At 41.2% G+C, this 22,182-nt stretch overlaps 3 protein-coding genes across 3 annotated transcripts; 2 read left to right on the top strand and 1 right to left on the bottom strand.

Moving 5' to 3' along the window:
• The first annotated feature begins 3,899 nt into the window (after positions 1-3,899).
• On the top strand, positions 3,900-6,432 carry trh (thyrotropin-releasing hormone). The gene is made up of 3 exons (XM_023273152.3): positions 3,900-4,051; positions 4,459-4,667; positions 5,110-6,432. The coding sequence occupies exons 2-3, from the start codon at positions 4,478-4,480 to the stop codon at positions 5,730-5,732; spliced, it is 813 nt and encodes a 270-aa protein (XP_023128920.2). The 5' UTR covers positions 3,900-4,051; positions 4,459-4,477; the 3' UTR covers positions 5,733-6,432.
• Positions 6,433-7,953: 1,521 nt separating this feature from the next.
• LOC111570396 (rabenosyn-5) lies at positions 7,954-16,410 on the top strand. Its single transcript, XM_023273144.3, has 12 exons — positions 7,954-8,064; positions 8,918-9,207; positions 9,648-9,782; positions 9,943-10,043; positions 10,154-10,199; positions 10,293-10,454; positions 10,574-10,836; positions 11,005-11,075; positions 11,184-11,270; positions 11,378-11,480; positions 12,794-12,898; positions 12,987-16,410. Exons 2-12 carry the CDS (start codon positions 9,045-9,047, stop codon positions 14,085-14,087), a joined length of 2,337 nt encoding a protein of 778 aa, XP_023128912.2. The 5' UTR covers positions 7,954-8,064; positions 8,918-9,044; the 3' UTR covers positions 14,088-16,410.
• Positions 16,411-17,271: 861 nt separating this feature from the next.
• Positions 17,272-20,016, bottom strand: mrps25 (mitochondrial ribosomal protein S25). The gene is made up of 4 exons (XM_023273145.3): positions 19,789-20,016; positions 18,383-18,489; positions 18,204-18,291; positions 17,272-17,778 (listed from the first exon to the last, which is right to left on the bottom strand). The coding sequence occupies exons 1-4, from the start codon at positions 19,920-19,922 to the stop codon at positions 17,589-17,591; spliced, it is 519 nt and encodes a 172-aa protein (XP_023128913.1). The 5' UTR covers positions 19,923-20,016; the 3' UTR covers positions 17,272-17,588.
• Positions 20,017-22,182: the final 2,166 nt, after the last annotated feature.

Here is a 22,182-nt window from a genome sequence, read left to right as displayed (position 1 = left end):
ATACTCTGCATAACATGATTACATATAGAATAGAACAAGAAGCTACAGTGTGATATAAGATGTACGACTTCCTACTGCTGGGATTTGGTGTTGCCCTCTTATAACACTGCTGCAAAAATCACAACAAAAAAACTGAGCTACTAGAGAGATCGCCTTTTATATCCTAAGGATTATTCTTGTTTACTAAAACGTGATGACTACATTAACCAAAATGCACCTCAACACTGATAACTTGGACATTTGGGTCCGTTAGTAGCTGCTGATGGAGCTTCACAGAGTGATCTGATAACTTCACCTCTTCAGTTTTTCAGATTTGTGCTGCTCTTTCTGAAGCCGCAAAGGGTTTTATACACTTTTAGAGTATATATAGTAATATTTTCTGAGACTTGAGAATAGCTTGTAATGTAAAACGGAGGGAGTTCCCGTATCTCAGTTACTTTAAAGAGATTAATCACCCAGAGCTGTACTCCATCCATCCATCCATTATCTATACACTGCTTAATCCTCATTAGGGTCATGGGGGAGGGGGAATTCAATATATAGAATTTCATATTATTGATTTCATGTAACATTTTATATGTTTAGGGGTTTTTTGGCTTTATTGTAGAATCTCATTACTCTCTAATGTCCTTTTAAAACATCATTTTTTAGAAATTATGTTTAAAGAAATATGCTCTACAAATAAACTCATAATTATTGAGACAAAGATAACAGAAAGCGAAGTTTTGTACTAATCAATCAATATATCAATCAGTCACACACATTTGTAACTGTATGAGAAACTCGCTCTTAGGATTCTATTGAACTGAATGTACATTTTTCACAAAAACAGAGTCACTTATTTCAGGGCTAAAAAGTTTGGCTACTCGACTACCAGGCTAACTTAAAACTTAGAGACACGTTTCCATGGTAGCAGTAACCATGTGGCAACAAGTGCTGACCTGTTGCTTCCATGGTAAATGCCGGCAACAGCCGCTGAACAATGTATCCATGGCAACAGTCAGTTACAGCTGCTAACCTGTGTTTCCATGGCAACATTAAGTGACAGTAACCACTGGTAACAAATAACGAAAGAAAGATGAGTCTGTCATGTTTTTTAGTTAGAAAACAAAGTTATGCTGTACCCAGGATTCATTATTAATAAGTCCTGCATCAACTTGCACAGCTTTGTGAATTTATTCTGATGTCTGACTGTTAATTAAAGTTACCATGGTGATGCATCCTGACCAGCTCTTATCAGAAATCTGGAGCTAAAGCCAAAGACTGCTACATCACAAATCTCACTTCATAATAAAAGCTTCTGATCTGGACATACTATAGTGTAGTCACACTTCGCAGAAACTTTCTTCACACACTGAACAAGTTCACATGACAACACGAAGTATATATCACTGCAGCAGCTAGAGTAAACAGGGGGTAGAGGCTAATGAGTCTTATTATTTTCTGTTACCGCACAGGGTGTACACTTAACCTCTCCTCTTCCTCAGTACATGAGGTACATAATGCTGCCCAGAATACTAATTGTGTTGATTTCCCAGCTCTGAAAGACTCTGATAGCAAGCTTTTTTTTTTTAGGGAGGATGAGTGAGAGTGAATGAAAAGAAAGGAGGCTGTATTTTAATCACAGCCTTACAGTGATAAAAGAATAAAAAGCCTAAATGCGGCTACACCAGCAACAATCACTCCATCTGCTCTAACTGCTCTACATCTTCACTATGAGGACGTCAGATTTACGAAACAAATTCCGCCCAGTCAGGAGGCTTTCTCTCATTGCAGCACATACTGGCCTTTAGAACTGCTTAAAATCCAACTACACATTCTCTTGGGCAATTAATTGGTTCCTTTGGGCATGTCGTTACACCCCGAGTCTAATAGGAGGGAGGGGACCTACATGACAGGTGGAAGGAGGTGGATGCCCATACAGATCAGACATGTCTTAATTGTACCGTTCTGTGTTCGTTGGAGGCGACGCAGCGCAGAGAGAACTCACTATCAGACAGAGACAGGTCTTTCAGTTCACTGAAACTAATTCCTCCTCTTCATGTTGCTAGCAAGGCTATAGAGGGATTTAACAACATGTTCCTTTAACTCTAACCCTAATCTACCCATGAACCTTGTTTTGTTACTTAACTATTGCTATTTCCATTTCAACCTCATAAAAACATTACAGGGACTGTTCTGTTTTCTTCACAACGGAAAATGAGAGACAAAAAAAGAGCCACAGATCAATGGGATTTTTCAAAAAAAAAAAATCATTCGCAAGGCTTACTGAATGATTTTAACCATGATATTGATGTGCTTAACTGAGCGAGTCTAAACCCACCTGAAGTATTGGACGTGACAGCACACTGAAAGCAAGTAATTACAGCATTACATGGCCAATTCAATTCACTCAGCGCTGACTGAGTGTGAGTATGCAGGAATTCATCCAGTCCTGCATAACAGACAAGGGCAGATGGTTTCATACAGGGAGCTTTAGTCAGAGAGTGAAAAGTCTCTTATTCAATAGCAGAAGGTTTATGAGAGCCAAATCTCTTCGAAATGCTTATCTTCTTACAGGGACTCCACACAGTCGCACACACAAAAAAAAATCTACCATCACTGTAAATGAAAACCTCTTTGTAAGGACCGACTGTCTGCAGAAAGAAATTTCCAAGACCGGCTCAGCTGTAAGAAAACTCAAGTGCGCTCTCACCGGCTTGACACTCGGCTAAGACGAATGCTGTATGTTTATATCCATTTCCATGTGATTGTGTGTTATCACAAGCTGCTACTGGAACACTCCTTCCTGCACAGCAACAGATGCTTGAAAGCAAATCTTTTGTGTTTTCAAACCTCTACAAATCCCATCAGCGCATTCTGGATGGAGTAACAACACTGTGGAATGCCGTGGAATGTTTATACTTGGCTTTCCTTGATTGCAGCCGTTTTCTTCACCTGAAGAAATACTGCAGCTGAATCAGACTTCAACCCAGTACAGATAAATTTGACTAATCGACCTCTTAAACTGCATTCAAACAGCTCTGGGCCAGTGATTACAAAACAGAGACATGTGAATACATATAAACACAACATATGCGAGATATATTCAGTTGTTTTGGATTTTTCAGTCATTAAACATCTGGGTTTGAATTTTTCACTGGTTCTAAACATCATGACACACAGTATGCAGTTCATGAATGTAGAATAAGCTCATTCTGACAACCTTAAAGCTACCGGTGGAGAACTAAAAGGGGAAAACTTGCCTAGAAGGTAATAAACATTAACACTGCTTCACTAGGCATCACATTTAACCAGTTCTGGTTGCTTAGCAAGTCCCCTGCTCCCACTCACCCATGTAAAACTTGTTAGAGCCGCCTCTGATATTCAGCAGTGTTGCTTCGTGACCAGAAAAACTGCACTACATGTGCTCAGAGGAACCAGATGGGTTCAGCTCTGCCTCCTGAGTCCTGTGACCTTAGGATATTCAGGAAAAATATGGATAGCCTCCATCTTACTGGCGCCCTTCAGATTCTTTGTTAAGATACTGGACGGTTCATGTTGTCAATCTGAGTGCGATAAATACAGAAAAAGGCTGCATCCAAAGAGGCAGACTCAATAAAAAATATCATGAAACAAAACCAATCTAGTCAAAATCAAATATGATTCAACCTAAATGAGAATATATACCTTGTGCCGTATAGACTTCACTATTTTTTATTATTAATACATTTATCTCATATAGAGCTCGTCATCTCTCTCAGTCTCAATCATTTATTTGTTTTCCAAATGACGAATTGGGCAGCGGCCCCTATAGGGCGATCATTCACCACATCCAGTTGCGCACGACTCGGTGACATCAATGGGGACGAGGGATCCTGAAAAATTACTCCAGCGTTGGTGTGACGACAGTAACCGCAAAGTATAAATGCTGAGACGCAAAAGTTATCAGCTCATACCTCCAGACTTGGCCTTTAGGGTCACCAACCCGCTGCGAGAGAACTGAGAGCAACTAGAGTCAGTGCCGGCGGTGCCAGAGGCTGGGAGCGAGGAGAACTTGGATACTTCCCAGGTGAAGTTGGCGCATTTCACAGTGAACTCTTCTCCGATTTAAATCTGCCTGTTCTTTTAGAGATTCTGCTTTATTCGATCTGGAAGGGTCAAACTTATTATGCATTATTCTAATTATTTAAGATGTTCTTAGACAGCGTGGCTTTTTTTCCCCTGAAACCACTTTTAAATGCTGCTGCTGCGGTTTTTGTGGCACTGATTTGTTTTAGGATTTTAGCATCTAAAGGACAGCAACCAGTTTTACTACAATTGTTCTTAACAAGTTTAAACTAATTGCACTTATTTCAACATTTCAAATCTCAGATACACTAACTGCAGCGTAGATCTACAAACTAGTTCACCTGCTGCCACATTCATCCTATTTCTGCAACATATTTTCCATTTACCAGAATCTATTCTCTTCAACAGACAAACAAATTAAGTTACCATGAAGTCGACATGTCTGCTCATCCTGGCTTCTCTCACGGTCTGCAACTTGGCGGTGTCTGGAGGACAGGGCATCCCTGCTGAGGATGAGACGGACCGAAGGACCATAGACGACATCATACTACAGAGAGCAGAAAATCTGCTGTTACGGTCCATTCTTAAAAAGCTGCAGGAGGAAGACGGCAGAAACGGTGCGTAAAACCGATGCTTTGAATCAATTTTCAGGCACCATTTTTTTACTTTAAGGCAAAACAGCGCCATTAAACATTTAAATTGGTTGTTTTTTGTTTGTTTTAAATGGTAATCAAATATTATTTCCTACTTAAAATAACATATGTAGGCAATTTCTTTGGGGTATATAAGTGGCAACATGTTCTCAGAAGTCCTGAGCCTTAATACGTAGGCCTACTTCTGAATATTTTCCAGTTAGATAATTATATTCAAAATACTGTTTGTAAATGTGTTTTGAAATGGAAATTAGAAAGAAATAATCACCCAGTACAGTAATATAACGTAAGGAATGTGGATAATCAGTTACGCTCCATCGCGCGCAATTTACGCATGAGGTACAGACAAACCGGGGCGAAAGCAAGACTTCTGAAGCAATCTAAAAAGTGTTTCCCTATTTTCCAGAGGGGTTTCATTCGCTGCCGGAATGGGTGACAAAGAGACAGCATCCCGGTAAGAGGTACAGCGAGGATTTGGAGAAGCGGCAGCATCCAGGGAGGAGGGAAGAGGACGAGGACGAACAGTACTTGGATGTGCAAAAGAGACAGCACCCGGGCAAACGCGAAGATGAAATGCACTCGTTCATGGAGCTCCAGAAAAGGCAGCACCCGGGAAAGCGCTCCGCTGCCGTACACGATTCTGACAACCCCGTGGTGCTGCTCAGTGAACTTTCTAAACGACAGCACCCAGGCAAGCGTTACCTGGTGCTGCACAGCAAGCGCCAGCACCCAGGTAAGCGCCATCCCGAGGACGAGGACGACGACGGGGACTGGGATGCCGACGAGGATGGAGAAGAAGACCTGTCCGAGTTGGAAAAGCGTCAGCATCCCGGAAAACGCTTTTGGGATAACTCGAGTCCGGATTTAGGCACAAACAGTCCGTGTGACGTTTTGGACGCTGCCAGTTGCAGCAAGACCAGTCTGCTGCTCGACTTTTTAGACAACATTAACAAGAACCACTCCGAGGAGAAGAGACAACACCCGGGTAAAAGGTTCGCAACGGAGGAGGATTTAGAGGAAGGAGAGTAGGTTAAACTCAAGTCTGGTGTGCGTAAACTGCTGTATTGTAAGCGAATAAACGTATAAACTAAGTGACCATGATGAATTGTGAAAAAATGAAAAAAGAAATTTACTTCATTTAACCCTTTGTGCCACTGTTTTTTTCCTTTGGCAGAAAGTCACTGTTTGACCGCAGATGACGTTTTCGTTGGAGAGCCTATGCGTAAAAACTTTGGACTGACTATATCTCTGTACATATGGTTTTCAGAAGAGTTACTGCCACACATTGATCTACTATTGAGTAATATTTATTATACTATTAAGGATTATTCAGTTTAAATACCTGTGCTTATCGCGAGTCCAAGGATTAAAGCATTAGTCAACTGGCTTCAGCGATGTTGCCTCTGTGAGGGAACACACGCTCGTCAGTCGCCTGCAGTTCATGCTTGACTTAAAATGAACGTTTACAGTAACAGGATCTCCCTTCATTGATTGATTTGTGTTTCGTTATTTTCTACCAATGTAAAATATATCGAATACCACAGCAAATAAATTGTGTCACTGATTATTTTTCTACATTCCTGCATGGAAATAAGTTCATGTTGTTGAAAATTAAAAGCTGCTTTGCCTTAAAGTCAACCACCCAATGTTTTTGTTGGACAATACCAGCAATGTAATATTTAGTTGCAGTATATGTATGGCTCACTATTAAACTGTTTATTCAACCCAACCAGGTCTAATTGGTGTCCAACAAAGTATTCACCCACCCTGAGCCTCTTGATTAATGTAGTTCAATAGCAGACAGACAGAGTCATGTATCCACTTCATTATTTAATTGGATTCATTCCATCAGAGCCTCGGGAGCAGCTGTCCATAGGCCTGATCAATATGCAGATTATTCATCAAGCACAGGTACATTCTCAAACAACTTTCAACTCCAGCAGAAAGATCCAGACTTCAGTGGATCGTGAGACTGTTAAGCTGGGAAAATTGACATTTTCTAATGGTCAAAATAAGCAGGGATGTCTAACACACAAACTCTTTTAGACTATATGGAAATGCATCAAGGAAAGAAAGCAATGAGCAAAATTTGGATAAATCTAATGTGGCTTCAGAGTTTTACTTGTTTTGATTTGATTTGTAAAAGTTCAGTTCAATTCAATTCAATTTTATTTATATAGCGCCAATCACAGGTCAAATTGTCTCAAGACTCTTTACAGAACCCAGAAAAGTATGAAAGTGAACTGCACACACGCCATCACAGGAGCAAACAGACATTTTGGTGACGCTGTGTAGTGTTGTTTGGTGGTTTCCACATTTTTCGACTCACAAAGTCACCCTAATCACAGGCTGTGGTCTAATGTAGACAATAATTATGAGCAGTTAAACAAACAACTAATTTGTCCTCTTTAGGCTATTTCACTTTGAACTTCAGAGGCCTGGAAAATAAAAGTATACTATAAATTTCCAGAGGAAAAAATATCCTACAGAATATTTTTACACAAAACATACTATGCATAATTTTTTTTCCTTTCTTATTAGCTCGTGGAGCCTCACAGTTGAGATGAAGTCCATGCTCAGACTGAGGACAGATGAAATAGCAATTATGCTCATAATTGGAATAACCATAAGGAGCCCTCTGGCTCAAATAAGCTTTGGACTCTTGTTTTTCCACTGACTCTCTATGAACTGTGCATGCACTGTACCCTGTAATGCCATTTAAGCTGGGTGCACACTACACATGGCATCTAAATTCAGCTTTTTCCAAGAGCATGCTGTAGGCCAAAACTGCATCCAGTTTCTAAAAAGTTAAACCGACAAAACTGGAAGTCTTAATAGCAGAATTCGACACAGGAACACTGAGCCCAGAGTTAGAATAAAAATAACACAGGATCCACCTTAAGGCTGTTTTTGCAGTTCATTAAATTCTCCCAAAACTAGCTGACACAGTGCAGTCACACACCTTGTTACCCAACCTACTGCAAATAGCAAGCCCACTCTGCCAGCCATGCCAAACTTTTGTCCAACATATCAGGCTCAATTTTAAGTGTCAACGAGTCTAAAAACCTGCGCTTTAACACCAGCAGGGTAAGACGGACACAGAACGCAAAAGCAGACTAAAACAAAATAGCAGTATAGGAAAAACACGGTACCAACACGTGTACTTACCTTGTGATCCAGGTGTGTGATGGAGCTGCCAGTGGAGTCCAGCTTATGTGAGTTTTCTGCCGTTTGTCCCTCTACTCTTCCCGTACCGATGGAATGCTAATCACATGACCAGGCAGGGCTGCTGCTGCTGGTGTTGTCTAGCTGTCAAAGAAAATCTAAACTGTCAACAGCACAGTTATTATCGGATAAAATTGTAAGTATAAATAATCTATAGTGTTAATTATTCCACGATCTATTGCTATAGTGCATTTGGAAATTATTTAATATCGCGTTTTGAGCAAGGACACTGGAGAAAATATGGCTAAAGTAAGCTAGACCTGCTGTTAGCATTGTCTTGCTAACGTTTCCTTCTCCGTTAAGTCTAACGGCGGCCAGAGTTAGCAGAAATATGAAACAGCAACGTTGAGTCCTTACTAAACTCTGCCAGTATCCAGATAACACACTTATAATAACGTGTGTGCAGCCAGTAAATAAAGATTTATAACCTCGATAGGTGTGTCTATCGCTAACTGCGTGGACTGGAAATACAAACTGTGAGACATGGGTGTAAAAAGAGTTAGCTAACGTTAACTTTAGCTGTTAAAAATGCAGTGATAAAATGCAAATTAAGTTAGCTTTACTATGTATGAGGACGGAAAACACATGCGATCTTAAATCACTGTAATTACTGTCAGATGTGTGTAACTCATTTACTACAACTTTAGCCCGTTAGAGTAATATTACACGATAAATAGCTAAATCTGCGACAGTAAGAATCAATGTAATTTGGTTCAGTTTCACATTCTTCTTCAACTCATTGTGTTCTGCACTTTAAAGTTCTTTATTGCAGTCACACTCCTGCAGCTCATGTTTCAGTCACATAAAAGTCACACTGTCATTGCAGTGAATTATTATGCAGGTAAGTGACCAAACATAGTTCAAAACTCACATCTCAACTAGAACACATCTTGGCCACAAATTTTGGTTTTCAGTTAAATTATCTGAGAATTCACGTGTGGATTTTGTATTCTGTATGTAGCCTCAATCTGCCCTGTCCTGCTTTTCAGTGTCCTGGGTTTTTCCTCAAGCGTCATGGACCTATTGTGGGGTTGGCTGCACACCCCATGACATGTGGACCAAAGCAGGATCGTGCTGCCTTGCACCTCTTCTGCAACAATACAGCCATCTACTGTCATGGCCTCCAGCTACCCGCCTCCCTTTGAGGGCACAGGTGAAGTGAAGGAGGGCTTTCTTTGCCCACTGTGCCTGAAGGACCTGCAGTCGTTCTACCAGCTCCAAGACCACTACGAAGAGGAGCACTCTGGGGAGGACCGCCATGTTAGGGGGCAACTAAAAAGTAATTACCATGTATTTTACTTGTGAACTCCATTCAGCCGCTAAGGCATTCAGTTCATAGCATGTTCTATTGCAGTCTAAAAACACAGACGTTACCTTGAACTGTCTAATCTAACAAAAGACAGTTTAATTAGTGCGGAATTTGAGCATAGATAAAAAGATACTGCAGTGTTGGACCAGAGGAAATTGTTGGCAGGAAGAATTGGCAACATATGCTGTTGCAGGTTTTTATGTGATAGGAAGATGATTAAATGTGAAGTGGAAGGCTCTTTGCTGGAAATGGAGGTGTGCAATGTTAGTCAGATTGGTGACAAATTTGAAAATGAGTGAATTTTCCTGCAGACTAGACACAAATAGGATCGGATGCACCAACTCCTCTGTGCCGACTCTTTTTGGCATTTTCCACACATTCGTTTTTTAAATTATATTGTTTGTGTTCAGGCTTGGTTCAGAAGGCAAAGAAAGCCAAAGATAAACTGCTGAAGAGGGATGGAGATGACAGACCAGATACTGGCAGTTATGAGTCCTTCTACTATGGTGGAGTGGACCCATACATGTGGGAGCCTCAGGAACTGGGTGAGACTGGAAAACTGGACTAAAACTGTTATTTGCCATTTAGTGAGCGTTTTTATATCACTGGCATCAACCTTTAAATCACTGCTGGAAAATATGGGAAGAATATGCAACAAGTTTTTATGTGTGACTCTAACAGAAGTCTTTCTTGTTTCTTTTGAAGGAGCAACGCGAAGTCACCAAGACTTCTTTAAAAAACACAGAGCAGCCCGGATTGATCACTATGTCATAGAGGTCAACAAGCTCATCATCAGACTGGAAAAGGTGTGCATACAATAGAAAATCATTTTATTTTGTTTTGTGCTTTTGCTCAAATTTAAATTTTAAATGAGCTTAACAGTGGCGTCTGTTTACATTGAAAATTTATGTTTCAGTTGACATCATTTGACAGAACCAGCTCAGATGCTGCTAAAATCAGAGGTTTGTGTTTTTATTATAATTCTGACTAGTCTTGGTGTATCTAAATATGATTTATTTACTTTTCTAAAAATGAGTGTTCATCCTTCCTTGTAGCCATTGAGAAGTCTGTGGTGTCATGGGTGAATGACTCGGATGTCCCGTTCTGTCCCGACTGCGGAAACAAGTTCAACATCCGTAACAGACGGCACCACTGTCGCCTCTGTGGGTCCATCATGTGTAGGAAGTGCATGGAATTTGTCCCCCTACCTTTGGCCCGTACGTATGCACAAATATACTAAAGCTTCCGATATCACAAGTCAACTTTTGCCTTGTGCTACAGCTAATGCTGTGAGGTTTTGGTTGTTTTTTTTTTTTACCCTTTTATTCATTAACAGAGAAGCTGATTAGCGGGACTCGAGAAGCCTTGTGTGTTCCCGGAAGTCCTGGTCAGTCCCAGTCTCCCCCAGCAGGAGGTGGCAGCAGTGGGATGGGCTCTAGGAGAGGTAGTATCAGCAGCTTGAGCAGTGTAACCTCCATGCTGGAGGAAAAGGATGACGAGAAGATCCGCTGTTGTCACCACTGCATGGACACGCTGCTGAAGAGACAGCAGAAGTTAGAAGAGAAGGACCATGTGCCAGATATAGTGAAACTTTATGAGGTTGGTTTAGCAGTGTTTAAAATGAAGAGCAGTGCACCAGCAGTGCAGTGGATTCTGTGCTTTCTTTTCAAGCTCTTGAGTTTACTCTATTGCGTCCTTCCCGTCATTCATTGTTTTTCTTTTGGGGTTTCCTGTTTATCACTTGCCGAAAATTTGTCTTCCTGACAGAGGCTGAGGATGTGCATGGAGAAGGTGGATGAAAAGGCTCCAGAGTACATCCGAATGGCAGAGTCTCTCAAGTATGCTGTATTAAGGATTACATCGCTGATAATATCTGATGTGACAAATGTTTTTTTTCTGTTTTAAAGACAGTTTAATTGCTGACTTTTGGGTGTATCATTTCATAGTGCCGGAGAAACTACATACAATCTTGACACTGCTGGTGGACTGAGACTGGAAGTCCAGAAATACTACGAACTAATCGATGCTCTAAGGTACACGTTGGTCCCGACTGATAGTTTTACAGTTAAACACAAGTCATTTTTTTCATGTTTGTAAATATGAAATATTTAAAGAATAAATTAAGCTGTTTTCTTCTCAGTAAGAGGATTTTAACACTGGGAGTTAAAGATGATCCACAGCCACATCCAAAGGCGCTCCAGCTACAAAGGATGATCCGCTATACAGCCACACTATTTGTCCAGGTGAGACCGAGTTCAGATAGCACTTAGCATGAAAAAACAAACCAGTTTCATACAAAATACATATTACATGGGTAGGTGGGAATGGAAGTATTTCCCCTCCTCCGTCACAGTAAGTCATCATTCTGGATGGCATTTTAGCCAATGGCACATTACAATAGAAAGTATTGTAACAGAAAACCATGTGACTTTCATTGCCAGCAGGCTTAATAATATTATTAGTTAATGTGCTATTTAGCAATAATTATTTAATTGTATTTGAATAATTGCCATAGTCACTTCTAAACTACACTAAGGTTTCTCCGTGAATATAGGTGAATAAAAAATGTATTTGCATCTGGAACAGTGCACACAAAATGACCTGTCTTACAGTGCAGTACTGTGATTTTATTGTTGGTCTCGTAAAATATTTTTTCTCACTTCTTACTGTACCAGCTGACTGATATTAATGATTTGCTAGGTTTGTAAAATCCTTTTCTTCGTCTTCAGTTGTCACACTGTGCACTGAGCTGATGAAACTCTGTGTAGGGTTTACTGTTGTAACTCCGCTTTCATTTCCTTTGAGGAAAAAAGCAAAAACTGAATTGATCATTTCTACTTTTTCTTTTTTTATTTCATGGTGGAACCTTCTAGTTCTGTATTAATTTGGCAGAATTGAATTTTGGTGTCCATTTATATAGACAGAGGCTTTATTTCAATACAGCCAATCAAAAGAGAGCAGTCTGCTACATGAAAATCCCATACATTGAACAACTGCCACATAAGCTTTTCAGCAAGTCTTTTTATCTAACCTGCAAACATGAATACATAATAACTCAACATGCTCTTAAACAACCACAGCATTGACTGAGATGAAAAAAACTGATATTTCCCCGTATATTTTTCTCTTCCTTAGTAGAAAACAACACAATAATACATTAACATTAAACAATAATACATTAACATTAAAAAACATGTTTGCATTGTTTTTTGCTACAAAAAAGGTGACTAAATGGGATTTCAATTGGACTTTAAATTATGGATTGACCAGCAGATTCACTGAAAAACAGTAAGTAATGAGGGCTGTAATTATTACAGGGTGAGAGTCTGGATTTTTTTGTACAATCATGTGCATTCAAGACATGCTGAAAATTAGTGATCAGCTCTAGTAATACTGAAATCAACACCCCTTCCTAACAGAACTAAATCACATAAAAATGCAGTCTTTCTGATCACCACTCCATTATATTTACTCAGAGTTTCTGTCACATATGTCGTTATCCTCTGGTCTTTAATTTTTCTAAACTCACCTATTCTGTGTGTCCTCTGTGTTTCAGGAGAAGCTGTTAGGTCTGATGTCTTTACCCACTAAGGAGAAATATGAAGAGCTGAAAGAAAAGAGGAAACAGGAACAAGAGAAGAGACTCCAACAAGAGAGACTGGTGAGGTTTTGTGCATATACTTGTGTTGATTTTTAGTTGGCCAAAAAGTTTCTGAATGTGTATTGTTGGTGTGTTTTCTACTCAACAGGCCGTCCAGGAGACTCTGAAGAGGAGGCAGGAGTCTGAGAGAAACCGTCCACCTGCCAATGGAGAGCTGCCCCAGGCCCCGAGAGCTCCACGTATGACCAAAGCTGGTGGATGGTTGCCGTCTGCAGACTCTGTCCATGCACGCAGTGAGCTAGAAGACCCTCTCCTGCAGCAGATTGAGAACATTCAGTCATTCCTTCGTCAGGCGCGGGAGGCCAAGAGAGCAGATGAGGTAGCCATGTTAGAGGAGAACTTGCGTCAGCTGCAGGATGAATACGACCAGCAGCAGACCACCCTCGCTATCGCGCTCTCCCAGAAGTTGGCTGAGGAGGAAGACCTGCAGCAGGGGGAGCTCCATCGCCTAGAGGCTCGGGAAAGGGAGGAAAGAGAGCAGTGGGGCTCCACTGTGGGCCCCAACCAGCCTTCCTTCACATGGGAACCATCTCTGGATATCAGCCCAGCAGGAGGCTACCAGGGAGAGGAAGACACAGCAGAAGAGAACCTGACTGCTAAAGCTGAGAGGAGTCCATCATCTGTGAGGGCGTTTGCTGCTCTCACAAGCCAGGAGTCGTCCCCTCCAAGACTAAGGAGTTTAGGAGGGCATGTAACTCCCCCTAGTGGTGATGGCCAAAACAGCACCTCCCTGAATCCTTTTGAAGAGGAGGACTCAACTCCCATTGAGGAGGATCCATCCAATCCCTTCTTCGAGGACATCAAGAGGGAACACAAAGAGGAAAGTAATGGGAAGAAAGAATACAACCCCTTTGACGAAGATGACGATGCAGAGGAGGACAAACAGGCCGAGACGGTACCTGGCAACCCCTTTGAGGAAGACGACACTGACACCGGTAACCCTTTCATGGAGGCCTCTGGGAATTCTCCTGAAGTCTCGACCAACCCTTTTGATGGGGACGATGATGATGAGGTTTTGCCTGATGTGGACATGATAGAGGAGGAACTGCTGCTGCAGCAGATCGACAACATCAGGGCCTACATTTTTGATGCAAAGCTCAGCGGCCGTCTGGACGAGGTGGAACTCCTGTCAGAGAACCTAAGAGAGCTTCAGCTCACTCTACAGGAACAGAAGAAAAAGAAGCACTGACACATTTTCCTCGAAATCTCCCCTGATCACCTGCTACTTACCAAGTCCTGCAAGGCTAGCTCACTTTACATGACTAATGAGCCCAAGAAGCTCAGTTTGGGTGAGGTCTGCTGTACCATAGATTAGGTTCATCCTAAAATTAAATATGTTTTAGAGCTCAGTAGTCTGGAGCACTTTCCAAACATCTTTCTGAACCACATGTCCCGTTTCGGGTTGAAGAGGGCTGGCGTCTATCCCAGCATGCACAATTTTTAAGCACTGAACATAGAAATTCATTTGTACAGGCATGTTGATGGACATATTATTAATCCAGTTGTAACAGTGCAAACATGAACAATGGAAGACAGAAGAATGTCACTTTAATGGCTGTTTTATGAGTCAGTCAGGTGGTTCTTTGAGTCAAGTCCTGCTGGGGTCTTGTGGAAGTCAGGTGGTATGATGAAGTGTTTCCATGACGAAGGTTGAACAAGCGTTTTCCAAATTAATTTTATAGAGCACTCTGTCGCACTTCGCTAATGTTGTTGGACTCACAATGGACAGTTTTTTAAAAATGATCAAAACTGATGTTGGAGAGCCAGAGAATGTTTCTTTATTCCGAGCATTCTTCCTCCGCAAAACCTGACGCCTACATTACCCACAATGCAACTTGACTGAGAGTTTGGTGCGTAGCAGTGAATGCAGCCTCAGATGAGATGGAGAAGAGGCTACAGAGATCTGGCTTCTGTTTAGCTCCACACTCGTAGTCTTCAGACCAAACCAACGCTGACTACAGTGGCATCAGTTGAGGCAATTTCCCAGATTTCACACAGCTTCCTCTGAAGCCATTAAAGGCTATAAAAATCTGTTCACATAGAATTGGAAGCAGCCTTTGACATGTTAAATCTGTTCCATTGATATCCCAGCAATAGTGTTAGCACACTTCCAACTTCATTTTATTTGTGGTAATTGAAATTCCTACTGTTCATTCAAGTATTAGTAAAGAACTAAACCATGCTTTACTTATTATTTCTAACTGGACCATTAACATTTGTCAGTCTGAGCATTAAGTGTTCAAAGGAAACTGATTCTTAGATACTAATAATTGGATTCTCCTTTTCAGTCACTACACATGCACTGATTGTTGTTGCAGCGCCAATGACCCTGTAGAGGAAATTAAAGGCACATTACAAAGAGTTAATCCTTTCTTGTTCATCACTCATACCAGTACTTGGGTATCTTTTAAGGTATCAGGACCACAAAAAAAGTTCTCAGTCACTAACCATACTGCTAATAACCACATTTGTGATACAGTATTCGTGGCAGAGGTTGAGTATTTGTTCAAACAGCTGTTAATTTCTCCTACAATGAAATGCTTTTTTTTTTTCCTGTAAAAGTGAATTCAAATGTTCCTCTTAGCTGACATGATCCGTCTGTAAGGTTTAGATAAAAGTCTTTATCAAGCAGATTTATTTCACTAATCATTCTTATTGCATCTTGTCTGTGTTATGGGTTAAAAACTGCATCTTAAATGCCAGAGAGAGCCAAATCAACAGTCTTTTCTTTGATGTCCTACTGTGTGACCTTGCGGGTTGTGATGGAATTGTTTACAGTGGCTCTTGGGCTGCATGTGTCTGTGTTTCTCTGAGGTGCTGTGTGATGCTGAGCTAGCGGCAGGGCATGCTTGTCTTTCTGCTCTCAGCTTTTCTTAGAGATCATAGACATATAGTTGTCACTCCGTGCTGTTCCGTGCTGTCAGACAAGATCTGTATGTGAAGCATGTTATCTGTTAAATAGTTTCATTTATGAAGCCCATTCAGAGGCCATACAACCAGTTCACCCAGCGTGTAGGTACTAAGCACTATTTGCCAAGGGACGCTGTAGATAACGAAGTAAAAAAATAAGGCATCAAAGCTCGTGTACAGAAACCATTCTGTTGTGAAGATTACATAAACTCTTAGGTCAAAGCAACTTTTCTCAGACATACTAACACTACATGAATGCCAGCAAGTATTATCAGTCAGTCCTAACATGAATTTGTCTTAGCGCTTTATGTCAGAATGTTCATAATTCTCTTCATAGATGGCAACAAGAGACGGGGTTCTGCAGTTGTTGATCGTCTTACACAGAAAACATGCAACACTCTAAATGTATTTTGACAGTGTGAATAACTCAAGGAGCTTCTTTGTGTCTTAGCAGTTGCTTTCAGCTTTGAGAGTAATTTGAGCAACATCTCTGCATTTAAAACAGACTGCAGAATGAAAAACATTTGAAACACAGACACCGATTTATAAAACTTTAGAGAGCTCCATCTCAGCACCAATAAAAAAAACTTGTCTAAAGCAAACTATGGCTGTGTTTTTTGTTTCTTCTGTAATTGCGGAGATCCTGATGTCTAATTTGAACTCCCATGCAAGAAAATATGTAGTTCATAATATTCCCTTTCATTTTGATGGAGCCACCTTACAATGGTTTAATTTTTCCCAAATCAGCCTATACAATAGACTAAAAGGAAAAACTGAAATATCACATTGACATAAATATTCAGACCCTTTACTCAGCTGATGCGCCTTTTTCAGCCATGGCCGCCTTGAATCTTCTTGGGTATGATGCAACAAGCTTTGCACACCAAGATTTGGGAATTTTCTGCATTCTTTCACGCTGTCAGGTTGAATAGGAACTTAGAGCCATTTTGAGGTCTCTCTGGAGATGTTTAAGTTCAAAACTGGCTCTTCCTGGGACTTTCATCAGAATTGTCCCTTAAGCGTTGTCTTGGCTGTTGGTTTGGGGTCATTGTCCTGATGGAAGGAGAACTCTTTACCCTGTCTCAAGTCAGGGTTTTACTATGATATCTCTACTTTGATCTGTTCAGCTCTCATTATTTCTCCACTGCTGTTGGTAACACCGATACAAGATAATGCTGCCACCACCGTGCTTCACCCTTGGGATGATATTAGGCTGGGGGTGAGTAGTGCCTCGTTTCTTCTAGACATAACACCTGAGGCCAAACACTTTTTGGTTTCATCAGACCAGAGAATCTAATTTCTCAAAGTATGAGAGTTCTTCAGGAGTTGTTTTTTTAAACTCCAAGCAGGTTTTCATGTCTCCTCAGCTGAAGAAAAGCTTTGGCTTGGCCACTCTCTTTTTTTCCCCAATTTTAGCACAAGGCCGCGTCATAGGATAATGTTAAAAAGTAAAGGAGTTTGAATGCACTGAGGCAAATCTGAGTTTTATTTGAATGTTTACAGTATTCAGCTCAGGATATCAGATGTAAATCTCACATGGATGATTTGGTTCCTCAACCAGGTCTCGTCATATATAAAGACAAGTTGTGATGTCCACTTATCCAAACTTAGTCCAAAGCACTGACTGTTAAACATCGACGATGTGTTGGTGGGTTCCTGCTGCTTCACAATGAACTGGAGCGCCACTCCTCTCATGTAGTCATATAAAACCAAATCAAACCTCACAATGCCAAAATATTGTCCAGTATATCTACAAAAGTCTGCTGTCCTCCTCAGCCTCTCACTCCTGTGACGCTGCCATCTGGGCACGGTATTTGCCTGTCATCTCTTTGGGCAGCGGCGTGGTGCCAGGACACGGCACCTGGCCCTCCACCTCACAGATACACTCCCTCAGACAGTACTTCTTTGGCCCAAAGTTGGCCGGGTTGGAGGCCTGCATCTTGGCCTGAGCCTCAGCTTTTAACACTTCTCTGTGGAGAGAGAGAGGAGGAAAATAAATACATGAACGGATCGTCTGTCCTCGGCAGGACCAGACCTTTTTCACACAGAACATTTTGACATCACAGCCAGAAAAAGCACAGTTGAATTCAAGAATTACTTAGAGCAATTTTGGAATCAGAGGCCTCAATACTATTTTCATTTCAGTTTTTTGATTTGCAATAAATCTGCAAAAATTGTAGAAGCCTGTTTTGCTTTATTATTATGGAATATTCATTGCAGATTGATGCCAATTTTGTCAATAAAAATGTAAATTTTACCCTTTAAAAATTAAATCTAAACACTACAATGTGTGCAAAAAGTAGAAGAGTTGGAATGTCTTCTGAAGCGACTGTAAACAGACATGCAGGTGTCATGAAACATGGTCCACACTTAGAAATCATTCTGAACATCTTACTCTGATTTGCCCAAAATCTTCTTAACATGTTGTGATATTTGTTTATAGTCCTTCCCTTCCACATCTACAAGCACTTGTTCTCCATCATCTGGACAAAGAAACAGGAGATGAGTGAAAAGCCATAAACAATATTATGCAGTAAGAACATTACACTGTAAGCAGCAGATAGAGTTACACACCCAGGTAGAACTTCAAGAACGGTGACGGTGTCATGTTTTTGAACATCATTATTTGGACCCATGGGTTTTTGTACTGAATTTGAGGAATATTGAAAAACACAAATTTCCTGCAAAACACAAGGAGAGAGAAAATGCAATTTAGCAAAAGTTTTCCATGAACGTTTCAGATCTAAACTTTCGTAGCACAGTAAACCTTTGAAAAGCAGACTTTAACAGAAATGGTTCACTTCATTGCAAGTCCTCAGTGTTTCCTGGGTCCATCACATTTTTTATAATCTGCCAAATAAGAAGACTGAAATTTACACTTCTGTTGACTTGGAGGGATAGTTTCTCAAGTTATTTGACCCAGTCAAACTGGCAAAACTGACAAAAAAATCAAGGAAAACCTCGACACATGTTTTCAATTACTTTTAGCCACACTCAATACTTTATATTTATTCATATCTTAGAAATCGTTCTTACACGTTGCATTCCTTTTTTTGGCTGTTTTACTATTTTATGCTATTTTATTTTACAAGTTTGATCTTGCCTCATTCTTGCACTTCTGTTTTTTTTTTTATTGCTGCTTCTCTGTAAACATGTACGGCAATTTGGTCAACTCAAGTTGTGTATTAACATGATTTGAAAAAATCACGTCCATAAAGTCTATCTTTTGCAGTAATTATGGACATAAATTCTGAGTTGTCCTAGTGGAAAATACTAACTAGCTATGAAGCCCCTCAATGAAATATATATGAACACATCCTACCTGTTTAAAGAACATTTAGTTCCGTGTGCTTCATTTTAAACTTTGAAACTATTACGTGTTATTTTGGAGAGAAACAGGCACTGGTATGAAACAATTTAGAAACGTTTGCAATATTTTGCTTTTATTTATGTATGGAAGCAGTTGTGAAAATAAGCCTGTGAGATGATTAAATAACTAACTAATCAACTATTTTGAACATAGATTCATTACATAAGCATTTGTAAACATCAGTACAGTAAGTATGTCTACATTTTGTAGTATTTTACAGAAAAAACGATCAATTTGAGGGTTTCAAAAGGGGGAATACATCTTATACGGATTTTCTGACAAAACTGTTCAATATTCTAAGCAATATTATTATTGGAATTATTTGTTAGTTGCCCTCTGGTGGTGTTGAGTAGTTACAGCCCAGCAGAAATTATGTGAAACTGAGACTGGCATGTTTATGCATGTGCAGCAATGCTAATGTGCTTGAAATGACAGCCTGGTCACTGGGATAAAACTGGTGCTAGTAGTTCTCAGCTTACTATTCTATTTCGATCTGTCAACTCTTCTTTAGCATTATACGAATCTAAATTATTTCAATCTGGCTGTAAAACCTGTCGGGACATCTGTCTGGGTGCTGGTTCCTGCTACACCGTTAGCCGTTAGCTCTGACCTTGCTCCGTCGCTGAGCTCTCCGTGTGTGTTGTAGTTCACCGTCATGATCTTCACTCTGTTTTTAAAGATGATGTCGCCCTTCTGGAGATACTCCAGAGTCCTCCTGATCGGAAACCTTCCTTTCATAGGCATTTTGAACCTTTTTTATTGACCAAAACACCATCTGATACCCGTCTTGAGTGCCCGAAGTCACACAAGCACACAGAGGCGCGTCTTGATGACGTTACAGGTCGTTGTCGCCAGGCGACCAAGAATAGACGGCAGGGTTGTAGGGTTTTTTTTTTGTTTGTTTGTTTTTTTTTTAAATCACCGAAACTTCTGTTTGCATTCCCCATTGTTGCCAGATCAAGACCTAACAGAGAAGCCATATACCACTATAAATTATAAAGAAAAAATAAATAAATAAACGTAATTCTTACTTCAAATACAGTATGAAATATGATTTTAACTGTTACAACTTGGCTCCAAAAGCCGCAACAAAACCAGGAGACAACAATGTTGTGGTGACTAAAAACAGTTTATTGCCACGCAAAACAACCAATTGGGCATTAAAAATCCCAAACCAAAACCAGAATCATGCTGCTGGAGCCCCGCACAGCAGCAGCTCCTGTCAGAGAGCTTGAATGGAAGTGGGAGAGGTTAAGTGCAGCTGAGCCACTAGATCACAGGTGTGGCTCAATCAGGTGACGACTGGAACCGGCACACCTGGTGTCCAGGTGGAGGGTCGTCACACACCTCCCCTTAAAGATGAGGTTCCCCCTGGGAAACTCAGACAGAAAACGTCAGCAGCACACAACACAACAACTAGGCATGATAGTTGGCCACCAATTTCCAAAATACTCACATACTGAGTTCTTATATACAGACATTTATACTTAGGAGTTACAGTCTACTTCAAACAGAAATGTCCAGGCCATCATACACCAACTCTATGCAGACCCCCCCAGGCAACCCACCATCTCCATCCAGCACCCAGCAACTCCCGGTGACGGGAGAAGCACTTTAAGAGTGTTAGGGGAGAAACAGACAGGGACCAGGAGAACTACACATTGGGTTCACCAAGACATTTCACAAACCAGGTCTCTGCCAAACAGTAGGACTGTAAAACAAAGACATAACTGTAGCCAGCATTCACTTACCAGTTCGTGCAGTCTGCAGCACTTCCCCCCCTTCATGGGACTGATGCTGATGGGCCTAGGCTTAAGCAGATTGACGAACTGGTCAACCTCAGCTGTACGATCAGAACACTCTTTACCACAAGTAGAGGAGGGCTGGCTCTTCCTTTCCCTAATGTACTGAGACACATCTATCTTCATACGAGGCCAAAAGAAGCACTTCCAGATGTAACCGTACATCTTACCAACCCCCAGATGTCCAAAGCGACCATATGACGTCCTCAGTACCTCCCCTCGGAACGCTGAAGGCACAATAACCTGAAAAACAGGATCACCAATAAAACCTTTCCGATTTGGCACCCATTTCCGAACTAACGGGTTGTTGTTTACCAGATAACCCTGTGCAGAGCTCTCCCCATCTAAGAGCACAGAATCAACCAAAGCACCGAGGGAAGGATCAGCTCGTTGTTCTGCTACCAGGTCACCGTGAGAAACCGACAAAAGAGATTCAGGTATCACCACAGTGAAGGACCTACTACCCTCTGAACCACTCTGTCTAGGACCCGACTCTGCCTCCTGACCACACACCGTCCGGGTAGCTGTACAGCCACCAGAAAAACTGTCATAGTTTACTGCAGATTCAACCTTACATCTGCGAGAACCGACAACAGGAGCAGTGAGTGCAAAAGGCTCCACCTGCCCACCTTCAGCATTATTTTTTACAGGACACTCAGCTTTCCAGTGGCCTCTGCCTCTACAGAAGTGAGAGATGTTCTTCTGATCCCTCTGTGCCCGACTGCACACAGACCTGTTCATCCTATTCTTACCTACTGACTGATATTTACCATAGTCCTGAGCCCTGTAGTCACCCTGATGTGTTAGCACAGTCATCAGCCAGAGTCGCTGCTTCCTCTGCTGTCTTCACCTTATGTTCACCTATATAAACTGCAATGTGAGAAGGAACTGAGTCCTTGAACTGCTCCAGGACTATTAAATCACACAAAGCATCGTATGTATGAACATTTAGTGAAGAACACTATCGATGGAAATGAGTACTCAGCTCCCTGGCGAACTCCATGTGCGTCTGGCGACCAGACTTCTCCCAGGACCTAAATCTCTGCCTATACACCTCAGGCACTAACTCATGTTTTAAGAACAGCAGCTTTGACCAAAGCATAGATTTTACTGTCTGCCACACTGAGGGCACAATATGCCTCCTGAGTCTTACCTGTGAGAACACACTGCAGGAGTAACATCCTCTCAGCATCTGACCAGCC

Source organism: Amphiprion ocellaris, chromosome 8 (genome assembly GCF_022539595.1).
Source record: "Amphiprion ocellaris isolate individual 3 ecotype Okinawa chromosome 8, ASM2253959v1, whole genome shotgun sequence".
NCBI lineage: Eukaryota > Metazoa > Chordata > Actinopteri > Pomacentridae > Amphiprion > Amphiprion ocellaris.
The sequence above is the reverse complement of the archived record's forward strand: the minus strand, read 5'-3'. Positions and strand labels throughout refer to the sequence as shown.

Coding starts and splice junctions, on each gene's coding strand:
- trh (XM_023273152.3), top strand. CDS start 4,478: ATGAAGTCGACATGTCTGCTCATCCTGGCTTCTCTCACGGTCTGCAAC. Junction 4,668..5,109: donor GGAGGAAGACGGCAGAAACG/GTGCGTAAAACC, acceptor CCTATTTTCCAG/AGGGGTTTCATTCGCTGCCG.
- LOC111570396 (XM_023273144.3), top strand. CDS start 9,045: ATGGCCTCCAGCTACCCGCCTCCCTTTGAGGGCACAGGTGAAGTGAAG. Junction 9,208..9,647: donor TGTTAGGGGGCAACTAAAAA/GTAATTACCATG, acceptor GTTTGTGTTCAG/GCTTGGTTCAGAAGGCAAAG. Junction 10,837..11,004: donor ATATAGTGAAACTTTATGAG/GTTGGTTTAGCA, acceptor TCTTCCTGACAG/AGGCTGAGGATGTGCATGGA.
- mrps25 (XM_023273145.3), bottom strand. CDS start 19,922: ATGCCTATGAAAGGAAGGTTTCCGATCAGGAGGACTCTGGAGTATCTC. Junction 18,490..19,788: donor GAGCTCAGCGACGGAGCAAG/GTCAGAGCTAAC, acceptor TGTGTTTTGCAG/GAAATTTGTGTTTTTCAATA. Junction 17,779..18,203: donor AAGATTTTGGGCAAATCAGA/GTAAGATGTTCA, acceptor CTCTCTCCACAG/AGAAGTGTTAAAAGCTGAGG.